This window comes from Spermophilus citellus, assembly GCF_964194105.1.
Source record: "Spermophilus citellus genome assembly, chromosome: 10".
Taxonomy (NCBI): domain Eukaryota; kingdom Metazoa; phylum Chordata; class Mammalia; order Rodentia; family Sciuridae; genus Spermophilus; species Spermophilus citellus.
In genome coordinates, this window is record NC_138197.1 from 61,457,190 (window position 1) to 61,484,014 (window position 26,825).

Genomic DNA, 26,825 nt, shown 5'->3' on the forward strand with positions numbered 1-26,825 from the left:
TGATAGATACTTAAAGATAATTGTATACTATGTGAAAATAAGTAACATCTCATCAGATGAGCTGAATAAAGATTATAAAAGAAAATCCATGATAATACCTGTGTTTTAGGGAGTTAGATGCTGATTGCTACAGCAAATACAGGATAGTATAATGCAGAGTAAACTCCTAAGAAACAGATTTACCTGGGGTGGTAACTATTCACCAAGTAAATATTATGTATTGCAGAGATAAGACCTTAAAATAAAAGAAGGCAAATTGTATAGCTGATGCATGCTGAGTATATTCATTCAGTGAGTATCAAAATATCTAAAATCAACTATAATTTAGAGGTGAAAGATTATTTTGAGTTCTACAATTTCAAAAGTCTAAGGAAGAGGAGGAGGAGGATTTCCTTTTGCTAAATTTTGGGGAGTTTTATTTTTGTGCGGTGGTGATGTGAATAAGTAGGTTTGAAGTGTGAGGGTATTCCTTTCTAAAACAGGTTTGCATTTAAATGATATTAAATTAAAAGTTCTGGAAAAGACAGATTTTACTCACTAGCCAGTATATTTGCAATTAATGCTATGGAAAAAAAAAAAGAACTTTATTTTCAGGCAAGCAAGGAAATAGTGAAAAATTGTGTATCATTTAGGGCTCCACTGATAGAAAGTGTCACAAAACCAACTAAAGCTGACTGAAGAAGGGAGGCATTTTTACTAGTACTTATCACCAAAAAGTTCATAAATAATGCAAGAATATCCTGGGGTATAGGTGATTTAATCAGGGATGTGTTTTGTCCTTTTCTTGGCTCTGTTTTCATTACAAGGTCCATGTCAGTTCCTTTCAGTTCTAGGTTTTTAGGTTGACATTGTTTTAGGATTAAGTCCTGAATGGAAGAGAAAAAATCTTTTGTTAGTTCCTGAAGAGTTACAGTGGCTTATGCTTGGAACCTGTATGGTCACAAGGTCACAAGCTCACCTCTGAGCACACCATTGTAGCTACAAAGATATGTTTTACACCAGTTTCAGGCATGAATCACAAACCAATCTTTGAACCATAACTCATGTGAATAAAATAATTCAATATTAGGACTAACTAGACATAGAAACTATTGTAAGACAGCAAGATAAAGACACCAAAGGGTTAGCAGGAAGCAGATTTATTTGACTATAGACAGGTTCAGAAGGAAAAGCTTTCACTGTAATCAATCATTCCCTCCTGAACCCTGAGTTCAGAATATTTTAGAACTTTATACTGGATGTATAGGGGAAGGGATTTAGAGGTTCACAATCCACAATAGTTTCCATTACAACAGGTTTTTCTTTCACTGTGCTGGGCAAATTAACCCCTCAAAGACAAGTTTTTTGCAAGAATCAGCACCTGATAAAAGGAGAGCTTCTTCCCTTTCTTCCTTCCCTCTGCCAGCTATTTACATGGAGTTCAATTAGTAACATTTTCTCTAATTTTTGAAACGTAAACATCCCTGTGAAGCAGCCTGAGACCTTGTTAAAAGAATCTGTGTTTCTTATCACACTCTGCATTGACAAACATATTTCCTGCTTGAAAACTTTTACAAACTATTATATATTGTTTTAATACTAGATAGGTTTTCAGGAAATAGTCCAAGAAGGACAATAGCTGGGTCAAATGGTGGTTCCATTCCCAGCTTTCCCAGGAATCTCCATACTGCTTTCCAAATTGGCCGCACCCCTTTGCAGTCCCACCAGCAGTATACAAGAGTACCCTTTTCCCCACATCCTCGCCAGCACTCGTTGTTGTTTGACTTCATAATGGCTGCCAATCTTACTGGGGTGAGGTGGTATCTTAGGGTGGTTTTGATTTGCATTTACTTGACTGCTAGAGATGGTGAGCATTTTTTCATGTACTTGTTGATTGATTGTATGTCCTCCTCTGTGAAGTGTTTGTTCATGTCCTTGGCCCATTTGTTGATTGGGTTGTTTGTTTTCTTATTGTCTAATTTTTTGAGTTCTTTGTATACTCTGGATATTAGGGCTCTATCTGAAGTGTGAGGAGTAAAAATTTGTTCCCAGGATGTACGCTCCCTATTTACCTCTCTTATTGTTTCTCTTGCTGAGAAAAAACTTTTCAGTTTAAGAAAGTCCCATTTGTTGATTCTTGTTATTAACTCTTGTGCTATGGGTGTCCTATTAAGGAATTTTGAGCCCGACCCCACAATATGTAGATCGGAGCCTACTTTTTCTTCTATCAGACGGAGAGTCTCTGATTTGATATCTAGCTCCTTGATCCACTTTGAGTTGACTTTTGTGCATGGCGAGAGGAGGGGATTCAGTTTCATTTTGTTGCATATGGATTTCCAGTTTTCCCAACACCATTTGTTGAAGATGCTATCCTTTCTCCATTGCATGTTTTTAGCTCCTTTATCAAATATAAGATAGTTGTAGCTTTGTGGATTAGTCTCTGTGTCCTCTATTCTGTACCATTGGTCCACCCGCCTGTTCTGTTACCAGTACCATGCTGTTTTTATTACTATTGCTCTGTAATATAGTTTGAAATCTGGTATCACTATACCACCTGATTCACACTTCCTGCTTAGAATTGTTTTTGCTATTCTGTGTCTTTTATTTTTCCATATGAATTTCATGATTGCTTTATCTATTTCTACAAGAAATGCCATTGGGATTTTGATTGGCATTGCAGATTTCCCTTCTCGGACTATTTCCTGAAAACCTTAAAAGAGCACACTACAGGGATACTGCCACATCGATGTTCATAGCAGCACAATTCACAATTGCTAGACTGTGGAATCAACCCAGATGCCCTTCAATAGATGAATGGATAAAAAAAATGTGGCATTTATACACCATGGAGTATTACGCAGCACTAAAAAATGGCAAAATCACGGAATTTGCAGGGAAATGGATGGCACTAGAGCAGATTATGCTTAGTGAAGCTAGCCAATCCCTAACAAACAAATACCAAATGTCTTCTTTGATATAATGAGAGCAACTAAGAACAGAACAGGGAGGAAGAGCAAGAAGAAAAGATTAACATTAAACAGAGACATGAGGCGGGAGGGAAAGGGAGAAAAAAAGGGAAATCACATGGAAATGGAGGGAGACCCTCATGGTTATACAAAATTATATATAAGAGGTTATGAGGGGAATGGGATAACAAACATAGAGGGAAATGAATTACAGTAGATGAGGTAGAGAGAGAAGATGGGAGGGGAGGGGAGGGGGGATAGTAGAGGATAGGAAAGGTAGCAGAATACAACAGTCACTAATATGGCAGTATGTAAAAATGTGATGTGTAACCGATGTGATTCTGCAATCTGTATTTGGGGTAAAAATGGGAGTTCATAACCCACTTGATTCTAATGTATGAAATATGATTTGTCAAGAGCTTTGTAATGTTGTGAACAACCAATAAAAAAAAAAGAAAAAAAATACTAGATAGTCCAGAAATGTTGTGAAAAACTAGCAAAGGAGTATTCAGCACCTGGAATGCTGGTCTCTTTCAGGCCTGCATCCAAGTAAGATAGAGCAACAGGAAACAGAAAGCTTAACTATATTAAACTCTTTTGTAGAGATCCTTTTGCTGATAGTCCTAAGATCAATTATGGTGAAGATTTCTGGAAAAGCTTAATTAAGATTTTCTGTGGAGGAAGGGATGCCACTACAAGCCTATGAATCACCTAGAATGAGAATTTGGGAAGAGTTGTTTTCCAGGGAAATTTGTTGTACTGGAGAAAAACAGGGAGAAGGAATGGAAGAATGAGAGAAGGTGAGAGAGAAATAGGGATAGGGAGGAAGAATGTGATGTGGATGAAGAATTCCCATAGCAAATGAAGTTGACCAAGAGTTAACCCTGACTGTGATTGGATGAGGCAATAAAAGATAAAAATTATCAGAAAAATAGTCTTAGAGAAGGTATATACAAAATCAATTGGAATATAGACACTTTATTCTAGTGATTGATTCTAGATATTTAGTCAACATGGGTTAAAAAAAACCTGGTGCATATATTTTGCCTTTTCTTAATTTGATTCTGAGAATGTTACATAGGAGAAGAAACGTATACCATTTATCTAAAAAGTAACAATTCTAAAGCTGTTCTGAAAAGAAATGTTTCAATATCCTAGATGATTTTTGTTTTCAGACTCAATCTCCCAAAGAATTCCTTATATAGGTTTTCTGGAATATAAATTGCAAAAAACTAAGTGGTATAAACACTATTCAGCCAAGTTTTTCTTGTCTTTGATCATAAATACAAGTAATTTCAGAAGAAATAATCTCACCTAGATCTCTTTCTCCTGTTAAATATCACTTAGAATTTGTGTGAGTCTAAATACTATGGTATAGTTCAAAATAGTATTGCATCCTCAGTAAGCCCTTTGGTTATCCGTATCCTGCTAAAGGTCATATAGGTGTCAATAGACATGTACACACAATTTCCTTTTAAAATGCTTGAATTTTAGCCAGTCACAGTGGGATATGCCTGTAATCCCTGTGAGGCTGAGGCAAGAGGATAGCAAGTTCAAGGCCAGCCTCAGCAATTTAGTGAGGCCATAAGCAACTTAGTGAGACCCTATCTCAAAATTAAAAAAAATAAAATAAAATAAAATTAAGGGTGGCAGGGAGTTGGGGCTATAGCTCAGTAGTATAGTAACCCTGGATTAAATCTCTGTACTAAAAAACAAAATAAAATACTTTTAATTTAACATATTCCACATTTGCCGCAGTCTGGCTGGGCACAATTCAGGAGCCACTTGTCAAAAGAAACGAACTTTATTTTTAGAACCACACACGCCAAACAAAACAGCTCCTCAGGAAAACCTTCAGAGCCCAACTGCCACCACCGGCTTCCCACAAGCCTCTCCCAAAACCACAAGCCTCTCCACCTCTCACTATCCTCCTGCTCTTGAGGCTGATTGGCTGAGTCGCGTGGGCGGAGCCAAAAAAGACCCCCCAATGAGCAGCTCCGTAGTCTGAAAAGGCAGGGAAACAGCCCAATGAGCATCACCGCAGAGGAGCCAATGAGCTAGAAGTTGCTGGGGCTGCTGTGAGCCAATCATCAGCTGGCAGTCTGAAAGTTTGCTGGGGCCCCTTCGGCTGTGGCTCTCAACACACATTTACTATATAAGCAAAATAGTTTAGATTAGCAAAGTTTCCAAAATCATATTTTTTGTTTCTTCTTTTTAACACATTAGTTTTTTATTTTGAGTTCTTTGTGGTTTCATTATTTGAACTTTACAGTTGACTTATGATTGCAAATATTATATTTAGTATATTTAAGTTATGCTTGAATATCATTATTCATTCATTTATTATAGAAACTTATTAATCCCTTACTAAATGCTTTGCACAGTGCACAGTGTTTTTCAATTAGTTCATGTGTTTTAATCATCTGGAGGGTTTTTAATCAAGCCTCAATTCAGACAAAATAACAAATTTTGAACCAGGGCATGAGTATTTTTTATAAGATTTACAGGTTATTTTAACTTGTTTTTAAGGTTAAGATTGGCTAGTCTGATAAGAAGGCTACATTATAAAAGTTAATTGTATTCTTCAGAATCAGTGGCTATTTCTGGTCTTGAAAATATGAGGATGACATAGTTTTGGTGTCTAATGCTTTTCAATATAAAATCTTGACAATTAAAAGTTTTACTAAAACCATATGATTGAGATTGAAAATGCAAATATATTATCCAAACTTAAAGCACAGGCATCATAGTACTCCAAAATGAATAAGAAAAGTCCAAGGACTGTAGAATTGGTATTCCTTTTCTTCTTCTGCAGCTGCCTGCTAGCCTATTTCACATTGTTTATTCACAGGATGAAAGAGTTGTTTCTAAGTATTTTTCACAGATGTGAGTGATTGATAGAAAGAAAAGATACTCTGGCCTAAAGAGTGTTGCTAGGAAACACAGTTTGAAGATGAAATCCCCTACTGAGCTGACTTCCATCCCCTAATAAGAAAGTGTTGTGGTAACATGTCCTGATTTTAAAAGTAAAAAAAAAATAATAATAATAATCTATTAACTCTGTATCCTGAGGGAGTCAGTTATAATTTTACTTAAATAGTTTCATTTTGGAAATTGATTTTTATTTATTATGTCACACCGAAACTTCCAGGAATTCTGTTTTTAAAAATTTGTGTAAGGATAAAATTGTAAATAATAATCACTTCCAAAAGAAAGGCATACAAACATAATGTTGAACTCATCTAAATGTTTTTCTTAACAATAATTTTCTTACTGATAAAGGAACTTATTATTCATCATAGAAAAAATTGGTTATTCAGAAAATATAAAGAAGACAATAAAGATCACCATAATAGCATCATTCAGAAATAAATAAACATTTTGGTGATATCCCTTCACGTTTCCTTTCATTTAAATAATATATATTAGCTAATGGTTTTAAAGTCTGGTTCTTTTCCCTTTAAATAGATTCTGAAAGTCTCTGCCTTTGAATATGTAAATTTGTTTAATCCATTTATAGGTATTGTAATTTTAATGTACCTTGATATATTTCCAAAGTCTTATTTTATGTTTTGTTTTCCCTGCCCTTTTCTTGTATTTTTGAAGTCATTACATGATATTTAGCACTGCTTTTCTACATAATATAGTACATTCTCTGATTCTATTGTGAGGAGTTTATAAGTATAACTTTAAGGTCTCCCTAATATTTTATAATATTGGTGTATTACAATGTAGTTAAATTAAGTCATTAGAATAGATTTCTCTATGGGGAAACTACTGTGTCAAAATGTCAGAATTCTTTTAAGACCCTTGATATATGTTACTAAATTATTTTCTCAAAAAGTTGTCTGAGTTATTACTTATTATATCTGTGTAGGGAAATACCAACCATTGCACCCAAATCAACATTAAGTATTACTAAAATTTTAATGCTGTGAAATGTTATCAAAAATATATACAGCTTTTGTTAATTTCTGTTTTTAATTCATTCACTAGTTGCTCATATTCTTTCATGTAAGTCTCTAATCATGTTTTCCATCCATGTTTCTATTGTGATTGTAATTCTTTTACCTTTTTAGCTATAAGTTCTTTATAGCTATGTCTATATATCTTTCTTTTTGTGGTGTGAGAGTACCCGAGATTGAACTCAGAAGAACTCGACCACTGAGCCACATCCCCAGCCCTATTTTGTATTTTACTTAGAGACAGTGTTTCACTGAGTTGCTTAGCACCTGGCTTTTGATGAGGCTGGCTTTGAACTTGTGATCCTCCTGCCTCAGCCTCCCAAACCGGTAGGATTACAGGCATGTGCCACTGGGCCTGGCTTATAATCTTTTTAAACTTTTACCCAATTAACATTTTGCTTTTTAAGTTTATTCATAGTTTTTTATATCTCATTTAAAACTTCCTCTTTATATTTTGTTCTATTCAGAATTTGATATATTTATTTCCTTTGTTACTTTTAAGTTGATTTGTGTATTTTAACATTTAATTCACCTAGCTTTCTGTTGATGTATGTAGTGTAGAATCCATGTTGATTTTGTTTTAACTAGTTATTTCATTGCCTCAGAGCTCTTCATTAAACAATATTTTGTATCTTCATTTGCCTCATAGTATTTTCACAAATGAAGAAGATAAATGTATTACATGGAAGCCTGGATTGAAATTTCATTTCTATCACTTATTGGCACCATAGCCATCACAGTTCTGGACAAGTTGATTAATCTATATCCCAAAGTTGTTTCATCTCCAAGATTAAATCAAAGAAAGTCTATATCACAAGGTAGTATTACAGGGAACCAGACTGCCATTAATCTGAGGCAACCACAGAGTCCCCCTCTTGAGATTATGATTCTTACAATCACACTTTTCAGACCTGGCACAGACATAAGTTTATTAGAAGCAATAAGAAAAAGGAAAAAAGGAAGGGAGGCAAAAGGAGAAAGGAAGGATCCTCTCAAGTGAGGGAGAGGATCCTCTTAGAAGGATGGTGTGCCCCTCCTACCCTCCAATTTTATTGGGGATTTAAGGGAGGTTTCCAGAGTCTCCTATACAGGCCCACCTCTTTACTTTTTACTGACAGCAGAATGACTTCAGACTTTCAAGTCTCCTCTGCACATGACAATTCTAGGTCAGTTTGGCCCATGCTGACCAGATCTAATTGGAACTTTTTTTTTTTTACAGATTTTATGGTTAGGAAGAATTATCCTTATCTCCCTGGGTTCTGGGATCTAGTCTGTGTAAGAGTCACAAAATCCCCCTTGCCCCCACTCCTTCAGGGTAACTTGTGTTCTTTTTATTGTTTTTTGGGGCCTGTATTTCTCTCTCAGATAACAGGTTGTTTACTGAGGAATGTAACTTATCCTGTCCACTTAAGCTAGGCAGGGTTGCAGGTAAATTGATTTTTTAAAAAAAGAAAGCATGTGGAGGTCAGCACAATGGGTCCAATTTATAGAATTATTCCCTTAGCTTCATGTTTGCACCTCTCACATCTATCTCTGACATTGTGACATCTAAGATGTCTGGTATATAGTAAAGGCTCAGGAAATGCTAGCTATTACCAAATCTTTTATTTTTACAAGAACAACACACTTCTTTTATGGAGATTTACATTGGATTTTCTATCTGGTAGAGACATTCTCACTTTACTAGCCTTGAGAAACAATTTGGCATAGTATTTAAGCACATGGTCTCTTGAGCTGGACTGACTGGGTGTGAATCCCAGCATCCCAACTAATTAACTATATGACCTTGGGTAAATTACTTTATATCTTTGTGTTTTAATTTCTGTCTTTAAAACTGAGGTATTTATAGCATTTGCCTCAGAGATTTATTGAAAGGATTAAATGAGAATTAAATATATTTAAACTTTTTAGCGGTAAGTGTTGTGTTATCATTAGCTATTGGTTCAAGGGGTTCTTAATATCCTCTTCATCCAGTTTTTGATGTTCTGTTCTGTCAAGTTTAGACAGATCCATTTGTACTTTAGCAGAAAGTGTATCATTTTGGAAAACCTTAATATCAAATATTAAGAGCATTATGAAATAATCAATTGTGTTTGCTAATATTATAAAGAATTTATTTTTCTTAATACTAAATAGTTATTGTTAGGACACAGAAAAACACATGGTCATGTTTCCAATATTAAAAACAATTTGAGTTTCCCTGTGGGTAGATAAGAAAGTTCTTGAGATTTACAGTGGTGAAGGTTGCGCAACCCGGTGAATGTACTAGATACCACTGAACTGCACACTTAAAATAGTGAAAATAGGAAGTTTTATGATATGCGTGTTACATTGCAATAAGAAAGAAATATATCCTCAATCTATACCCAAAGGACTTAAAATCAACATACTATAGTAATTCAGCCACATCAATGTTCATAGCGGCTCAATTAACAATAGCTAAACTGTGGAAGCAACCTAGATGGCCGTCAATAGATGAATGGATAAAGAAACTGTGGTATATGTACATAATGAAATATTACTCAGCATTAAGACAGAATGAAATTATAGAATTTGCAGGTAAATGGATGGAACTAGAGAATATCATACTAAGTAAAATAAATCAATCCCAAAAAACCAAAGGTTGAATGTTTTCTCTGATAAGCTATGTTGGGCCATAATGGGGTGGGGTGCAGGAGGGTAGGGAAGAATGAAGGAATTTTGCATTATGTAGAGGGGAGTGAGGGGAAGGGTGGGGTGGTGGATATGGAAAGGATGGTAGAATGAGACAGCCATTATTATCCTATGTACATGTATGATTACACTACCGGAGTGACTCTGCACCATGTTCAGACAGAAGAATGAGAAGTTGTGCTCCATTTGTACACAATGTGTCAAAATGCATTCCACTGCCCTGTATAACTAATTTGAACAAATTTAAAAAAAATAGAAGGAAGACCAATAGAATAGAAGAAGGGTAACAAGTTGGGGAGGGGAGGGATACAGGAGGGACTGGGGAATTAAATTGAATAAATTATACTGTTTTATTGTGTGACTGTATGAATATATTATAACAAATAAAAATGTGAATTAAAAAGTGAATGCATCATCCAGTGGCCTGTTTGCTGGGCTATAATCTACAAAATTAATAAATACTTAGACTGTGGAGTATCATTTTCTCAGCCCCAAGAACAGAAATACTAATCTGATTCAGGACAAAATTTATTTAACAACTACTTTATACCTTCTTAAGTAGAAGTCTAATTTTGCAAGGACCAGAGATTTGCAATGTGAAATTTAGAACTTTTCAGCTTGCTTGCTTGTAAGGCACTTTGCCACTATCTCATTCATTATATAATATATATTCCAAGAAATATAAAGGGCAACACCTGGTGCCTTTTCTTTCCATGGAATGCTGAGAGTCAGCAAGGTTCAGTTCAGCAGACTACAAATCATTATCAATCTTCCATCTCATAAATTCAAGACATGTTAATCAAAACAAATAGAACTCAGACAAATGAAAGCAATGGGCAGATAAATAAACAAAGACAAGATTGTATTAAAAACATCAACCGTCTACTGACATATTACATAAAATACATAAAATATTAAAAAGGAACATCCTGGTTTAAGTATTTTACATATATTTCAAATATAAATGTAGAATGAATGGTCCCTTAGAAGATTTGAGTAAAAAATATTACTTTTTGGCCAAAGCTTTGATTTTAAATGTGAAAACTTCCTCTTCATCTTTACTGTGTAGATCATTATATCCTTATGCATAGTCAAGTTAAAAACTTAGGTTTCAAGCTAAATCAACCTCATTTAAAATGTCAATGATAGCACAAATTCAGAGACAAAAATTTGGACATATTTAATTCAGCACTGATACATATTGAGTAAGATTAAAAGTCTTTGAATAGCCATAATAAACCTTGGCTAGTTTATTAATCAAAGTTAGTGCACAAAAATAGGAGAGGAGAAATATCTGTATTCTACAACCTCTAAGTTTCTAACATCTTTGTTCTAGGAAACTGAAATTATAGTGCAGATATTCCTTAGATCTCTAAACCATCCAGAAAGAAATTTTTTAAAATTTTGTTTTATTTCAGGAAGAAATGGAGAATAAAGGCCAAAAGTATTTCTCCAAACTTGTAGAGCAATTCAATAATCTGGCAGAGAGCAATGAGCTTAGGGATCCTGCCAACAGGGGCAGCTGTCACAGTTTTCTCCCTTGTTCTATTTTGTTAGTTTTTGAGAGTTATGATGGGGAAAAAATCACTTTAGATTTATATTTCCACTGCATCATTTTCTCCCTTTAACTTATCCATTGCATAAAACAAATATCTACTACTGCAGTTCAAATATTATTGCTATACAGGTCACATCTCAATAGTCCTGTGTGGGCTATTTACAAGTCCTATCTCACCTCCAAATTTTGTTCTCATTTATTCAAAATGTTTATTTGGTATCTCCACTTGGATGTCTATCAGGAAACAGAAATCTAACATGCTCTAAAGTTATGTCTTGGCCAACTCATTTTCCCACCAAAATTCTCCCTCTCCTTTGCCAAATAGCAGCATTTTTCACTACAAAGGACAAACTAAAAGACTCCTCCCTGAATTCTTCCACTGCCTATTTCCACTGTCTCCACTGGCACCTTCCACTCAGTGTTCATCTCTCACTGATCCATACCTTCTTTGAAGAAGCCAAGGGCTTTATATCTTGGATCAGTTGAAACCCTAAGACCTACAACTGTACATAATGGGTTCTTCAATATATTAAAATAAGTAAATATATTAAAATAACTAAAGTTGCTGTAAATGTTTCCACATTGCTAAGTATATCATTGATTTTGCACATCTACATTGTGAATTGTAGTGGCAACTGCACTGCATCAGAACAATCATTAGGTCTTAAAGAGAGGTCCTATTGTATCCCTTCTCCCAATTATAAAAAAAAATTATTGAATTACCCTCAACCAATATTAAGTATTGTATAATGATTCTTCTGTTTCAAGAGCTCTGAATGAACACAAGTGCATAGCATTTATAGGTGCTTTTCATTTTAATTATCAGATACCTTCGATGACACTTAAATCCCTTATTTTTAAAAAAATTTAATTTTTTTATTATACATGGACACAATTTCTTTATTTTGTTGGTTTATTTTTATGTGGTGCCGAGGATTAAACCCAGTGCCTCACATATGCAAGACAAGTGCTCTGCCACTGAGTTACAACCCTAATCCCTTAAATCTCTCTTATTAAACACATACACACACACACACACACACACACACACATTTATTGACCCATACACTATGCAAAGTATTTAACCCTTATTAGAAATATGAGGACTTATGAATCATGTTCTTTTTCCTTAGTAATTTACAATCTAGCTAATAAAGAGAAACTATCATATGTCTATGTACATTTTTCATCTAATTCTCACAGGCATTATTTTTCCCATTTCCCAAATGCTAGCATAACTTTCCCAAAGCCATCCAGCCATACAAATCAGTACTAATTTATATCTGCAGTTTGTACTTGTCTCTCAATCTCACTACTGTATAATAAAAAAATCTAAAATGTCAAAACCATAGGTCCAGTTTGCTGACCAGTTTTATGGTCGGATATTGTTTTCTACTTATTAATTATTTTCATAAGCCATTAAGATTTCATAAAATGTCAAATCTCAGCAAACAAGTTACTTCTTTAAAATATTGTTTTTCTAATCCTCTGAAATTGTCTTCAAATATTTTTGTAATAAAATATAACTATATTCAGTTGTAAGTGGCCTTGCATTTAAAAAATAAGAACATAACAATAATGTATGACTGAGTAAGTGCAACAGTTTCTCCAAGAGTTCAGATAGGAATTTTCTCGATTAGTCAGCTTTTCACCTCTGGGACAGGATCCCAGAGATAGTCAACTTAGAAGAGGAGACATTTATTTTGACTCATTATTTCAGATTTTTCAGTCCATGATTAGTCAGCCCCATTATTTCTGGACTTGTAGTGAGGCATTACTACAACATGGCAGAGGAACAGGACAGAGAAAAGCTGTTCATCTCATGGCAGTGGGAAGCAGAGAGAGGATGGAGAGAGAGGAAGGAGCCAGAAATTAGAGATAGACCCTAAGGGCATGCCCCCAAGGAGTCACTCCCTTCAACTGGGACCCAACTCCGACAGTTTCTACCACTGGTAATGCCATTGAATTATGAATTCCCATGCCTTAATCCACTGAGGACATCAGAGTCCTCATGATGTAATCACTTCCCAAGAGCCCTACCTCTGAACATTGCTACATTGGGGACCAAGCTTTTAACACCTGAGCTTTTGTTGTAAATTCCAGATCTAAACCACAGCAATAAACAAGTACATAATAATAAGGTTTTACTGAGTAAGCCAAATAGTTGCTCCCAGACTTTAGACAAGGGAAAAGTCCTCTGAGGAGAGGATTGTCCAAGAAGACCATTTCCTGTAAGAATGAATTTTGATCTTGGTCCTGAAATGTATATGAGACTTTTATTTTCTTATAGTTAAGCTGAGGTTAATCTTAGTAGCTACATTATTGGGTTATGTTTATTAATTGAGTTAATACTTATGCTTTTAAAGTGCAGCCTGGTTTGCAAGTTGCAAGATAGAGTGGATTATCTTGACTACTAAGCTGGGACTTTTAAATAGATCTTTTTATTTCTATGGCCTAGTATAATGTCTATAAAAATTGTTCAGTAATATTTGTTGAGTGAATTATGAAATGATGATGTATCATTGATAAATTTTGAGCCAGCAAAGAACAAGACAGTTATATTTTCTGAAAGTAAAATCTAATTTTATATTATTTATATTGTGTACTAAGCTTCAGAAATCTGGATATATGTTCCTTAAAATAAGCAATATATAGACATTGCTTCCTCTTGGTGGTAGGGATTAAAAGGTATATTTAGAGAGATGTTTCTCATGCTTGTACCTAACTAGAATCTAAGCTTCTAAGGTTTGACAATTTGCCTCTATTTCTTTTACCAACTGAGACATATAAGAGTCTTTCATATAGTAGGAAATTAATTAGTATTTGTTGTTTGCTAAAACTTTGATTTGATATAATAAAACATGTACATTGAAAGAGAATAAATGAAGATTTATCAGGAGCGGTGGAATCCCAGTCCTTTAAATTTCAGTTTTTGCATGATTCATATCTTTTTTTCTGTAATTTTATATGAAAGTATGCATGTATTTACTCTTGTCCTCTTGGCTACTTAATTAAATTTTATACAAACATGAAAAAAAATAGACCAAGCTCTCTGTAGGGCTCAACACTGTGTTGTCAATATAAATCCAACACCTCAACACCCCAAGAGCTTCAGGACTTAGGGAGTCTCTCCAGTGTCCTTTCCAGTAATAGTAATGGAGCCTTTGAAAGGAGTATGCAGCCCAGAGCTGTCATAAACCAGAGCGCTTAGGATTAAATATTGGGATAATATTTTCTTTCAGGACTATTCACCAGCCACTCATTACTAGGGGAAGAAACCAAAAGTTCAACCCATGGCCTTTATGCTCCTGCAATTTAACCACACTTCTCCTACAACTTAAGTGATCCCAGGAGAGTATGCTCTGGTCAAACAAAACTCTAAAGTTTTCTGAACGTGACCTTTATTTTTCTGCTTTATGACTTCACTGTTGCTATTTCGTTCTGTTCATGTGGATCTGTTTGTCAAATATGGAACAAAGATTTGCTGTTTTTCATCAGCCAATAAATTTATTCAATGTATATTAATCATGTATCCTCAGTGTATAAGGCATAATGTTAGGTGATGTAGGTAGAAAAATGCACAAGGGAGTTCTTGATGTTGGGAAGCATATTTAGAAATTTCCTTGCTGAATATTTATCTCTGATCTACCAATACTTATGCTGCTCCTTCATAATTTCTGGACTTGGTAGATACTTTGAAAGCATATGTAATAAATGAATGAATATTTAAAAATTAGCATCCAACAGCTAGGCACACTGGCATATACCTGCAATCCCAGCTACTGTGGAGGCTGAGGATCACAAGTTCAAGGCCAGCTTGGGTACCTTACTGAAACCCCGTTTCAACATAAAAAAATTTTAAAAGCTGGGTATTTAGCTCTCTGGTAGAGCACCCCTGTGTTCAATCCTCAGTTCTGCAAGAAAAATAAATCACATTCCATCTACCTTTATGTGATTACTATTTTGTAAATTCTTCAAAGAAAATGAATCAAATTTTCTGGTTTTAGAACAGCATACAATAAATATGGATGTCTAAGTGGTAAAATTACACAAATGTTCATTGAACTCCTCTTATATGTGTTTAAAAAGAAATGCTTGTTGAATTTTAAAAATTGAAGTGCATTTTTAAAAAATTATCTTGTGCTATTTCTAGGAATAAGGACTTTAATGGTTTTCCTATAAATGGCTCCTTAGGTCATGTACTGATATAACATGCTACATTCAGTGATCCTTCCCTTTTATTTACAAAATAGACTGTCATGATCACACCATGCTCTCCCAGGAGGAGACATGTCTTCGGCGTATCTCTTAACCCGAACAGCCACACAGGAGTTAAAAGATTATCAACCTCATTCTTCCTATATGTGTGGGTCTTTTGTCAGAAGGCATTAAGAAACTCAAGGTACCCTTGGACAGGTGGAGTAAAATCAGTGCCTGCTCTTTTTAAGTGCAGAACATAAAGGTACTGTGCAGTATGGAGCAGCTGTTCACATCTTGAGCCTTTGCAGAAACATGAGAGCAAATGGCTTAGAGAAGACCCTCTGGAAGCAGAAATGACAGCAGCAATGAAGGCTTTTTATTAGATGTGGGCATCTCCACAAAGGAATAAAGCCATGCGGAGGGAATATTAAAGCTCGGGAGGACCTTCAAAACTCCCAGTGTAAAGTGAGTGGGCTCTTCCATCTGGCACTGTTTCTTCACAGGTCTGTCCTTTTGTGCAACCCTGTGAGAGCAAAAGGGAAAGAAGTTTGAACATTCAGTCTTGCTGGCATGGGAATTTTTTTTTCTGCTGTCAAAGACTTATGAAATCCAACTTTGGATTTTTTGATATGATTCACATGGAAGGTATCACAGCACACATTCCTTTGTAGTAGTAGTCCTGTTATCGCAGATCCATTTGAATGGCAGTTGAGCAACAAGAGAAGTGAAAAGCACAGTCAGGTCAGTATAATCCAATGAGCTTATCTCATAAAAAAGTTAGAACCCTTCCAGATATTACTCAAAGCCCCATATCAAAACACCCTCTTCATTATGATATGGCAAAGTTTATCAGATGTAGACAGACTATTTTGTCTGGGTGGCTAACTGCCGCAGTAGAATACAGACATAATTTTAATAGATAGAGATAGACTATCAAATGTTTCATATCTTCTGATTTTTATTTAGATTTTTATAATTTTTTGTTGGTGCATTATAATCATACTTAGTAGTGGAATTCATTATGCCACATTAATATAGGAACATAATTTGATCACTCTTATTCCTCAGTACCTTCCCTTTTCCTCTCTTCTTCCTTCCCACAGATCTGCGTGGTCTACTCTACTGATAGCTCTTTATTATCAGCATCATTATTATTATTTAAATTAGTGCATTATAATTATATATATGCAAGTGTGATTCATTGTATTTTATTCTTACATGGACATAGCATTATTTAAAGTGCATTGCCTGAAGGCGTGGCCTTAGAACACACTTGTATGAACAAATTCACCTATAGATTGTCTCTGGGAATGGTGGAAATATTACAACCTTTACTTATTGTGCTTACTTCAATAATTCTTGAACCATCTATTCCTTGGGAAGTTTTATCTAACTGTTGATACTTGGGTTATCCTCAGAAACTGATTATTTTTATGAATTGCTCAGGACTCTTATCTAATTAACAAGTGCACCCCAATGCACTAGACTACATTTTGCAGAACCCTGGCCTATAGTCATGAAAACTATGTTAATCATTAAATACATAAAAATCCTTTATTGAGATCTAAAGCAAGAATATATTTTAAATATCTTTTTTTAAATTAAGCAATAAAAATGTGAGATTAAAAACTGTCTGGAATAGGATTCAAATCCTGGTTCTGTCACTAGCTGCTTGTCTTTGGGCAACCCACATGATCCCTATAACTTGTCCATCTCTAAAAATCTCAGGTAGTTGGAGACGGATCATATGAAAGAATATATCAATTAGTGATTTGCAGCATTTTAAGCATGTGTGAATGTGTTTGTGTGTGTTGCCTGCTCCTGAATTCTCCTCGTGTATCTGAGTTACCTTGCTACACTTCCGTTCTCCCGTTTATCATCTGACTCAATCCAGTTTCTTTCCCTTCTCATTCCTGTAAATCCTTTACCACAGGGTATTATCAATTGCACTTCCCCTTGTCCCTCAATTCCTATTAAACTTGCCTACCATGTTTACCACATTTTTGTTGAATACTCATTTAGATTTTCAACAACAATTTTTGACAAACCTCACACTTGATTCTGGTGACTCAGAGTAAAATAAAATTTGGGTTTGCCCTTGAGTAGCAAACTGATTTTTATTAATGTGTTGATAAGAAAGAGGTTGAGTGGAATCCCATAAATATGCATGTGAATATTGCTTAATAAAACATCACCTCCATTGTTCATTGATTTAGAATAAGATTCTTGAAATTTCCAATGATCAAGAAGTCACATTGCTTGATTTGCTCATTATTACTCTCTTTTTTCCTTTAGCATCTCAGGATTTGTAGTTTCGAGAAAAATAACTGTGATATTGGCACCATATCAGTTTCCTGTGAGAGAGAGTTTGGAATCAGCAAGGCCTTTCTGCATTTTCTCAAGTTTTATGAAGTACCTAATGACATACACACACTCCTAAAATGTGGGAAAAACTCTTCATAGGACTTTCTATTTATTCTACCAAGTAATAGTGATGGTTTCCTGAAATCCAGTGAATAAACACAGCTGCTTCAGTGATGGTCCTGTGTGACACCATTGTGAAAAACATGCTATAAATACTATAAATGTGATCATACTATTTTGAAGTGCCTCTAGATGCATTACATCATTTAAAAAAATAAAAGAGTAATTAACTTTATCATAAATCCAATTATCAAAGATGTTAGCATCAGTTCTGCAAAATGCACGCAGGCTGTGCTATCAGCACTAAATTAATATCCGTATCTGCAAAGAGCCTCTGGATTCCTTCCCTCCCCAGTATCCTGTGATTTATTAAATTTCACACTTCCCACGTGTTATATTTTTAAAAATATTTGCAAATATATTGTATGGCTTCTTTTTTCAGGTATCCTTCACATGCAGTCACATGGTAGGTTGTGTCAGGGGCTAAATTCTTGTAATCTGAAGACGTTGCAAACCATTGGAGCTTTGTCTACTAGTCAAGCAATATACTATTCTATTTTGACAAAGAAAGGATACTACTTATATAATAATTTTCAGAAAGTGGAGGATTTTCCTTGATCATGTCCTGTATTCCTTGGCTCAGAGCACAATGTTCTTCAGATCTTTTTATTAAATATATTTGACAATATCAGTTAGTTGTTCAAACATTATGTATGTTTGCAGAATAAAAGGTTAAACAGAAATAGCAACAATGATAGTTTAAAGAAGTCACTGTGAAGCCAAAGCTGAAATTCTAAAACATACCACTATTCAGCTGAAGAAAGTTGTGTCATCTATTTTTAAGTTGTATTTAACAATCTGAAAGTTAATGGAGAGATATAATACTTATATGAAAGTATTTAATGAACTTAGCATTTAAATACATACTATCCCTTTCTTAAAAAGTAGTGTTTTAAAAATTCAAAAACCATTTTATTCCCAGGAATTTTCATTTACTCAACTTTATTCCACTATTATGAGCACATGTCATAAACTAGTGCATCTGCACACATACAAATTACTTAATCCTCACAATAATTCTCTAAATTAGAAGGAGGATGTCCAGTTTTACAGACTGGGCAACTAACACTGGGAAGATTAAGAGATGGAGCAGCAGGGGCAGTATTTTAGTTTGATTCTGAGAATAAAATGTCCCCCAGTTTTGAATTGACGAGTAAGAGGTATTGGTGTCTTTCAACTAGAATAATCTGTGCTTATCTCTAACAACCTTCTTTGAAACATTTTCTGGAAATAGAATTCAATAGCAAATGTTCTTCAGAACCAAAACAGAGTGATGGGGATGAGGAACCAGGTGAAATTTTACAGAGGCTGATTATCATTTTAAAATCACCTTTCATTGGTTGTGCTGAAGATTAAAAAAAAAAGTCAAGAATTTTTTTTTTCTTTTTAAAACAGAGATGGGGCTACTTGCTAATATATCTGATTATTTTCTCAGTGTTCCTGGAATCTAGTTTCCCCTCAATGTAGATAACGTAAACCATCAGCGCAATGAAAATTTTGTTTTATTGGTCTTGATGGAGCACATTTTCATTATATAGCAGTATGAAATATTTTGTAAATAATTGTTAGTGACTAAATGTCTGCTTATGTATTGTTGATGCTGTTCTGAATAATTTATTTGAGCTATCCTGCCTAAGAACATGAAGAAGAGCTAGACAGTCTCTGTCCAGACAGAATGCATATCTAGCTATGGTGCTCATTTCTCAATAAGAACCCTAGAATTATCTAAAGCAAAGAGGGAGAAGGAGAGAGAAAGACAGGCATGGGGAGATGAAAAAAAGAGAGTGTTCCTATTGCATTGTTTTTACCACATAACAAGGCACTCTTGTTACAATACATAGTTAAGAGATTTAGTAAAGAGTGCTATTGAAAAGAGGAAGCTGAATTCATTTGGACGTTAGTACAGCCCCAATATATCAATGATGAGCTAGTCACCAGAGACCCACAGAGCGCTGATGGATTGTGGGATATGATAACCAACAGCCTGATGCCAGACTGGGGAGTATAAGAGTCACAGGGCTCTCTGAAAGCCAAAAAATTCAGGGACTGACCAGCCCACAATGGTCTTGGGGACAGGAATGCATGCTGGCTTCTGATCATTCTGTTATTTCAGTTATGGAGATGGAAGAAATCTGCCTCTGTAATGGCACATTTGTTAGAGTTGCATGTTTTCTTCCTCTGTCCCTTCATTTGCTGCAACCCTGCCAGGCCCATGGAGGCCAGAGAGGGGCTGTGACTTGCTGAGTGCTACTTCCTCAAGAGAGAACTAGAAAGGGCAGTTTCCTCCACATTAGCAGGAATGAGCTTAGCTTCTCTACTGTGCTGCTGAGGGATGTGATCAGGAGTCATGGATGACTGGACTACTGGTAACACGGTAGAGCAAATCACCAATAGAAAACACATGTGTAAACAAGATGTGAAAGATGCTTTTATACCCAACCCACAAGAAACCCATTAAGTGAATTAAATTAAGTGCTGCCTGAGTGATGGCTCACTGTCCTACTTAAATGGCAACATTTTAAAGGAGGAGATAGCATTGTTAAGACAGAGAGGCCAAAATAATGAAAGAACTTTGCATTATGATTACAGTGTGCATATATTCAAACTGAAAGACAGTTTTCCATCAACACTCACCTAACTGCATATCTAAGAGTGCTTTAGAATATTGATATTTAGAATATCTTTAAGTCATTATAATCTCTAAGATCAAAGCCTCAAGAAGAGACAGTATTGATATCTATTGTCACCATCTTATCCTTATTTAAGGAAAATAAAATTAAATATCAGTTTTTTTATGGCAAGAGCTTTAGAATATACTAGAATATACTAAGGGACATGGTACATTCATTATGAAATAATAATACACACACATATAAATAAGTCATATACACAATTTCATGTGTATATATCATGAAATAATGGTATATAATATACATAATGAAAGAATGAATGGGCCATATATATGGCTAACATATATGTCAGCCATAATAATGAATGAGAAACACATCCCCTGCCCTGACAGGTGTATGGCCTAGTAGAATAATAATCTAATATTTACTAAAAAAAACCATACTAAATATCTCACAGGCAAATTATCATGTAACCCTTATAGCAGTCCTAGGAAATAGACATTTTTTTTATATCTTAGAAGTGAGGAAAATGAGAGTCATAGTTTGAGTAACTTGCCCCAAATTGCAAACTAAAGAATTATTGGGGTAAAATTTAGACAAAATCTATCTGGCTTCCTCTTGGATTATTTTGACTATTTATGGCACAAGTTCCCCCATACTGTGATTGTTGTGAAAGGAAGTGTTAAATAACATGCTAGACCTAAAAAGAAATGGTCTGTATTTTGTTTTCAGTTTCCTGAAATCACTTGCTCTGTGTGAGCACAACCAATCTTTCTTAAGACTTGCTCCACTTTTTTAGACTATCTATAAAATTAATGAGTAAATCTCCCTGTCACAGACCATCAGAATGAAAACTCTCAAGGACACATTCAGAGGTCTAGAACTTCATTCTTCACCTCTATTTCCTTTTTTTCTCTGGTCACTGGCACTTCCTTTTCACTCAATACCCAAATTGCGACAGGATCCCTTGCTCTTAAATTTGAATATCTGTGAGAGTCATTTAGAGTTTTAAATGATAATAAATAGTATATTAATAAATAAATTAGAACTTTTAAAACCCAGTAATCACTGTTGGGTGCCATTAAGCTGTACATGCTTTGTGATTTGTAACTTTTTGCAATATGTTGTCCAAGTCAACTTTTTTTTTTTATTGATAAAGCAACAGTTTTTACATGAGTTACTATTTGTGTTTTCTACCTTTCTCTTCATGAAAGGAGGTTGTCCTCATTATTGTGCATAACCTAACTGGAAGAGTTAGAAACCAAAGGACCAAGAAAATGCTCAAGGGCACATTTGTGTGTGTCTGAGAAGCTTAGAAAGACACAGCCAATCTGCACACATTCTAATTATTCTCCTCTAGGTCTATATTTAGATACAAATTATACACTGCTTCATTGAAATAAAAAGCTAACCCTTCCACAAGTCATTTCATTGATTCTCCTGCACCCAAAGATTTGTTCTTCATTCTTCATCTTTCTTATACTATTTATTTTTCTTTCTGGTCAGTCCTGCTTAGTGAAAGAAAACTAAAATAAAAATTCTAGATTTTATATTTTCTATACAGATGTATAGTTCATATCTTCTCAGACTCTCTAAGAGGAATAAATTGGTCATAAATTAATATCAACAATTAAAAATTATCTGTGGGGTACTTTTTCTGCATTCATATTCTAAATATTTCCTGCTTAAATTTGACCCATTTCCATTGTGTTCTTTAAGAATCCAATTCAAATTTTTATATAAATAGATTAATAATTGGAGGTTAATAATAATTTCAAAATACTGAATGTAATAAATTATTTTATCCTGGCTCATGTGCTACCAGTAAACATTTGCAAAATGTTAGAATTCTTGAAAATCAAGGTTCTCAAAATCCATCATAACTAAGTTAACTGGACCCAATATTTCTCTTCAGCATGTTAGTGAAATATGAGCAATTAGTAAAATTTTGTTTTTGCTCTTTTGGATAATACTCAAGTATATTTCTATGTTGAATGCTACATGATTAAGTTATTATTTTAGAATGATTTCTTGCTGTATATTACCTGCTGTTTTGTACTCATTTCTAGGACATGAGATTTCAGTCATTCTATTTTAAAACACTTGAAACATGATTCAGTGTCTTTTCAAATTGAAAATCTTGTTGGCTCCTACTGAAGAGGTCTTTTCTTAATGGCCTGGGGATGTATTTTTCTCAAGGAGTCTCAGGAATAAATGGGTTTACAAAGTAATTGAATGACTTAAATCTTAGAGTACAGCATCTCCACTTTCATGCCCTGCCTGTCACATTTGGGCACATGTTCATAGTGCTGTACTTTACAATGATTTCAATTAAAATGATTAACATTATTTTTCAAATTTAATAGCATGCAAGTCCAAATAATTATCTCATTATACTGACTTGTGTACCTATCTCTATTTCCACTGACCTAGGAACTTCTTCAGACCAAGAAACTGCCTTTCTCTTGATTCACATCTTATCCATATGCTTAGTCATAGATGCAGCTAACAAAACTTAAATTGTTGGGCCCCTCATTTCCATAAGATATTCCAAGGCCCTGGGTGAAATCTCAACAGTAGGAGCCAACAAGAGTTTCAATTTGAAAAGACATTAAATCATGCTCATTGATTTTTGCAAAATTTGTAAGAGCAAGATATTTTAATTAGACAGTTACATAGTTTTATAGCTTAGTTTACATTATTAAGTTTGTCTCCTTGTCTTTAAAGAGGTCTCCCTAACTTTTAGAGATCTGATTGTTGAACTAGATTCGTCTTTGCTGACATACCTGAGTAATTTACTAATTGTTGAATGAATGAATGAAAGTGAAAGTTATAAGGAAGAATGAATGCATTCTTAATTATGTTTTGTATTAAAAATCAGCACTGTGGCAAAAATTCTTCACAAACCACCAACAGGTAGTACTAACATATCACCCTCTATGATACCTATGTGTTTACAAAGCTTTAGTACAAATACATCTTTAAATGAATCTTCCTATCAGCACTTCAATTAAATTTAATTTTCAGTAAAAATGATAGATATTGGAACGTTGACAATTGTACTATTTGTTGAAAGGATTCAGTGGTTCAAAGAAACTCGAACACACACCTGTTAAGTGACTTGCTTATGCCCAGGGTGGGTCAGTACTGGATGTCAGCCCCGTGATATTGAATCTACTCTTTTCATTACCACAGTGTCTACAGATGTACTTAAATAAGCTAAAAATTATTCTACAAAAAAGAAGTACAAAATAAAATAGAATTAACAATGTTGTTGGCCCCAAATGATAAATATTTTTTCCTTCTTTCCTTTCTTCCTAATCCTGCCCCTACATTTCCCTTCCCCTCCTTCCATTTCTTTTCTCCTTTCTTCATGCAGGTGTTTAATACTACCCAACTGCCAAACAGCTAAAGCTTTTTATTTTCTTTTTCTTTTTTTGGAAAATTGAACGAATTTCTATTAAACACAAGATGAAAATGTGGTTGCTGGTCAGTCATCTGATGATAATCTCTTTTACAACCTGTCTATCAGGTAAGAACATCCTTTGTATATTTTCCATAAATTATGCCCACATAATCCATATGTTTTGCATTTCACTAAATTGCTTGTATGAAGATAAAATTAATGTTTTCTTTTGACTTCTGGTTCATAGAAGTAAATAAATGTAATGTTAGGGTTAGCCCTATTTTTTAAAAATTTTGCTTTCAATTAAAATTGATAGGATTTTGTTACCTCATGTGGTAATGTGATGGTAACTGTTTAAAATTTGAATATCTAAGGGGAGGGATTCCTGGCATGAAGCATTTGTCTATTCCTGAGAGTAAATCTTCTCAGGATGGTCAGTTTCAACTTATTGTCATTTAATTTGGAAATGATGTGTCTAGTTCATTATTAAATGATTATTTTCACCATCCAGATAGTGATATACTTAAATAAATTCAACAGTGAAATGCAGTTAAAATATTTTTAAAGTAATGATTTTAAACATGTGTTCCCTTTGTTTTTAATATAATTTATTTATTTGTAATTTAATAATAATATAAATGTTAATTATGTGTTTAACAAATGATTCATAAAGTTTCTGTAAATTAATAGTCACTTCTTGAGAGTGATTATGAGTGGGTCCAACACAATATTGAATTGTACATATATTTGTCTACTTTAGTTAATCATAGGTAAATAATGTTGAAAATAATTTACAATGTATGTAGGCACATTCACAATACCAAAATAGTTGTGAGAGTGTTCCAATTTTTAGGAAAAATATTATAGGTCTGTCATTTGAAGACAAATATGAACCACTCAGAGATATTTCCTTCAAAGAAAGATGCATCATATTTGTATCTGAAATTAGTATTTTCTAACAATCAGTCTTTCTGATACCTTCATCTCAATAACCTTAACTCAGCACAGACTCATTGAGTTGCTGAAGTTCAAGTCATTGCTGTCTCTTCCTTTTACATCAACCTTTACTGATTGCTTGAATGATAAAACTGAGAAACATTCTATCCTATTCTTAACATATTTTTAAGGAAATAAAGATGGTATTTTATTTTGGGTGGTAATTTTTATTATGCTGACTCCATAATCCAAAAAAAAGAGTTTTATTATTACTTAAGAATTTTAATGACATTGATAACTATGTATTTTTATAGGTATAATAATTATACACACATGCATACAAATAATTGCATATATAATATGTATACACATATGTAATATAAATACAATCCAGAAAAAAATGGAAATATTATTATTTCAAAGTTTTATTTATATGGGTGAAATAAAAATTATCTTGTTAGGACCAAAAATTTATATTAATTTTATTGATTAAAACTTTGCTGCAACTATAAATGTAAGGATAAGAATAAAACATTTGTACTGATGTAGAGATACTTCTGTCTTAAAGGTGAAAGACTGATTCATCAATGTCATTAACTAGCATCTCAGTTATTTAAATAATGTTTGAAACCACAACTCAAAGAATTGCTTTAGGTCAAAATTGTTTTTTCTTTTTGTTTTAGAGTTTACATGGCACAGAAGGTATGGCCATGGAGGTAAGTTGATGAAAGGGAAAACCCTTTTAATAGCTTTTCTCACTTGAATCACACTTTATTTCTGCTTTGTGTTATTACCTCTCTAAACTTGAAAGCAATTTTTTAAAATTTTAATAACTTAGGAAACTTTTATGATGGTTTTTATGAGATAATAAGGCAACTTGTTCAATTGGCAAAGTGATTAAATCACAAATAGGATTGTGGCAGATGGGAAATATCCAATGTGGCCTGTTTTCTCTCCATACATGCTTTGTGACAATGCTATGCTACTACAATTTGAAGCAATACTTTAAATACCGTAGCTGTCTTACTTATTTTTGAAAACTGCTTGCATTGCTACAAGAGAGAAAATGAAAGTTGGTCAAGTTGGAACCTTAAGATATGGTTTACTTAGGAACCTAGATATGTTGCAAAATTTATTGTTCAAGATGTATTGAACAAAGGGCAATCCTGCTACTTTGGATTCTACTTTGACTTTTTAACAGTTATTGCAGAAATAGAGGCAGCATGGTATACTACGAAAAAAAAAATCAGAGTCTAGAATAAGACCAACCTGACTTTGCAGCCTAGTTCTCACTAGCTGATCTTCTGAATTTTTTTGTGTAAATTATTTTACTTTCATTCGCCTCAATTTTCTACCATGTAAAAATCAGAATTGTTGTGAGTACTGAAAAAGTTTTGCAGTGATAGCTTGTAGCATAGTGACTGGCATGATATGTGCTTAATGAACACATTTAAGCTGGTAACTTAAAAAAGCCACTATGTGATGATAGGAGATTGAAAAATCAGAAAGAATCTCAGCAACCAGTGCTACAACTCGCATGCCAAATCAAGGATGCCATGTCAGTTTGAAGGAAAAGAACTTCCATGTGTGGTATCAAAGGACAAGAAATTCTTGGTCCAAATTCTATCAAAGCTATTTCTGTTCATATCTTGTCAATTGGTAATCATTACAAGTAGGCTGAATAAGGATGAGTTTTATATGTTCCTTGACTTAAGACTCTTATCATATAGTCGGAAATAAGATACTGTTTTATAAGAAAAAGTGTGATCAATGTTTTAAAAGGATAATTTGTAGAATTATGATATATTTAAGATATATCTACTAACCAAAGGGCTTAAAAATAGCATACTAGAGGTACACAGTCACATCAATGTTTATACCAGCACAATTCACAATAGCTAAACTGTGGAAGCAACCTAGATGCCCTTAAGTAGATGAATGCATAAAGAAAATGTGGCATATATATACAATGGAATATTATTCAGCATTAAAAGAGAATAAAAACATGACATTTTCAGGTAAATCAAT

General features: G+C 34.1%; 1 protein-coding gene across 1 annotated transcript in view; it reads left to right on the forward strand.

The window, feature by feature from the left end:
- The window catches only part of CNTN1 (contactin 1), a 353,521-nt gene that overhangs the window by 164,372 nt on the left and 162,324 nt on the right, over window positions 1-26,825 (forward strand). Inside the window, exons 3-4 of the mRNA XM_081311864.1 lie at window positions 23,835-23,987; window positions 25,481-25,513. Coding sequence (XP_081167990.1) covers window positions 23,927-23,987; window positions 25,481-25,513 — 94 coding nt within the window. The 5' untranslated portion in view covers window positions 23,835-23,926. The remainder of the gene's footprint in view (window positions 1-23,834; window positions 23,988-25,480; window positions 25,514-26,825) is intronic.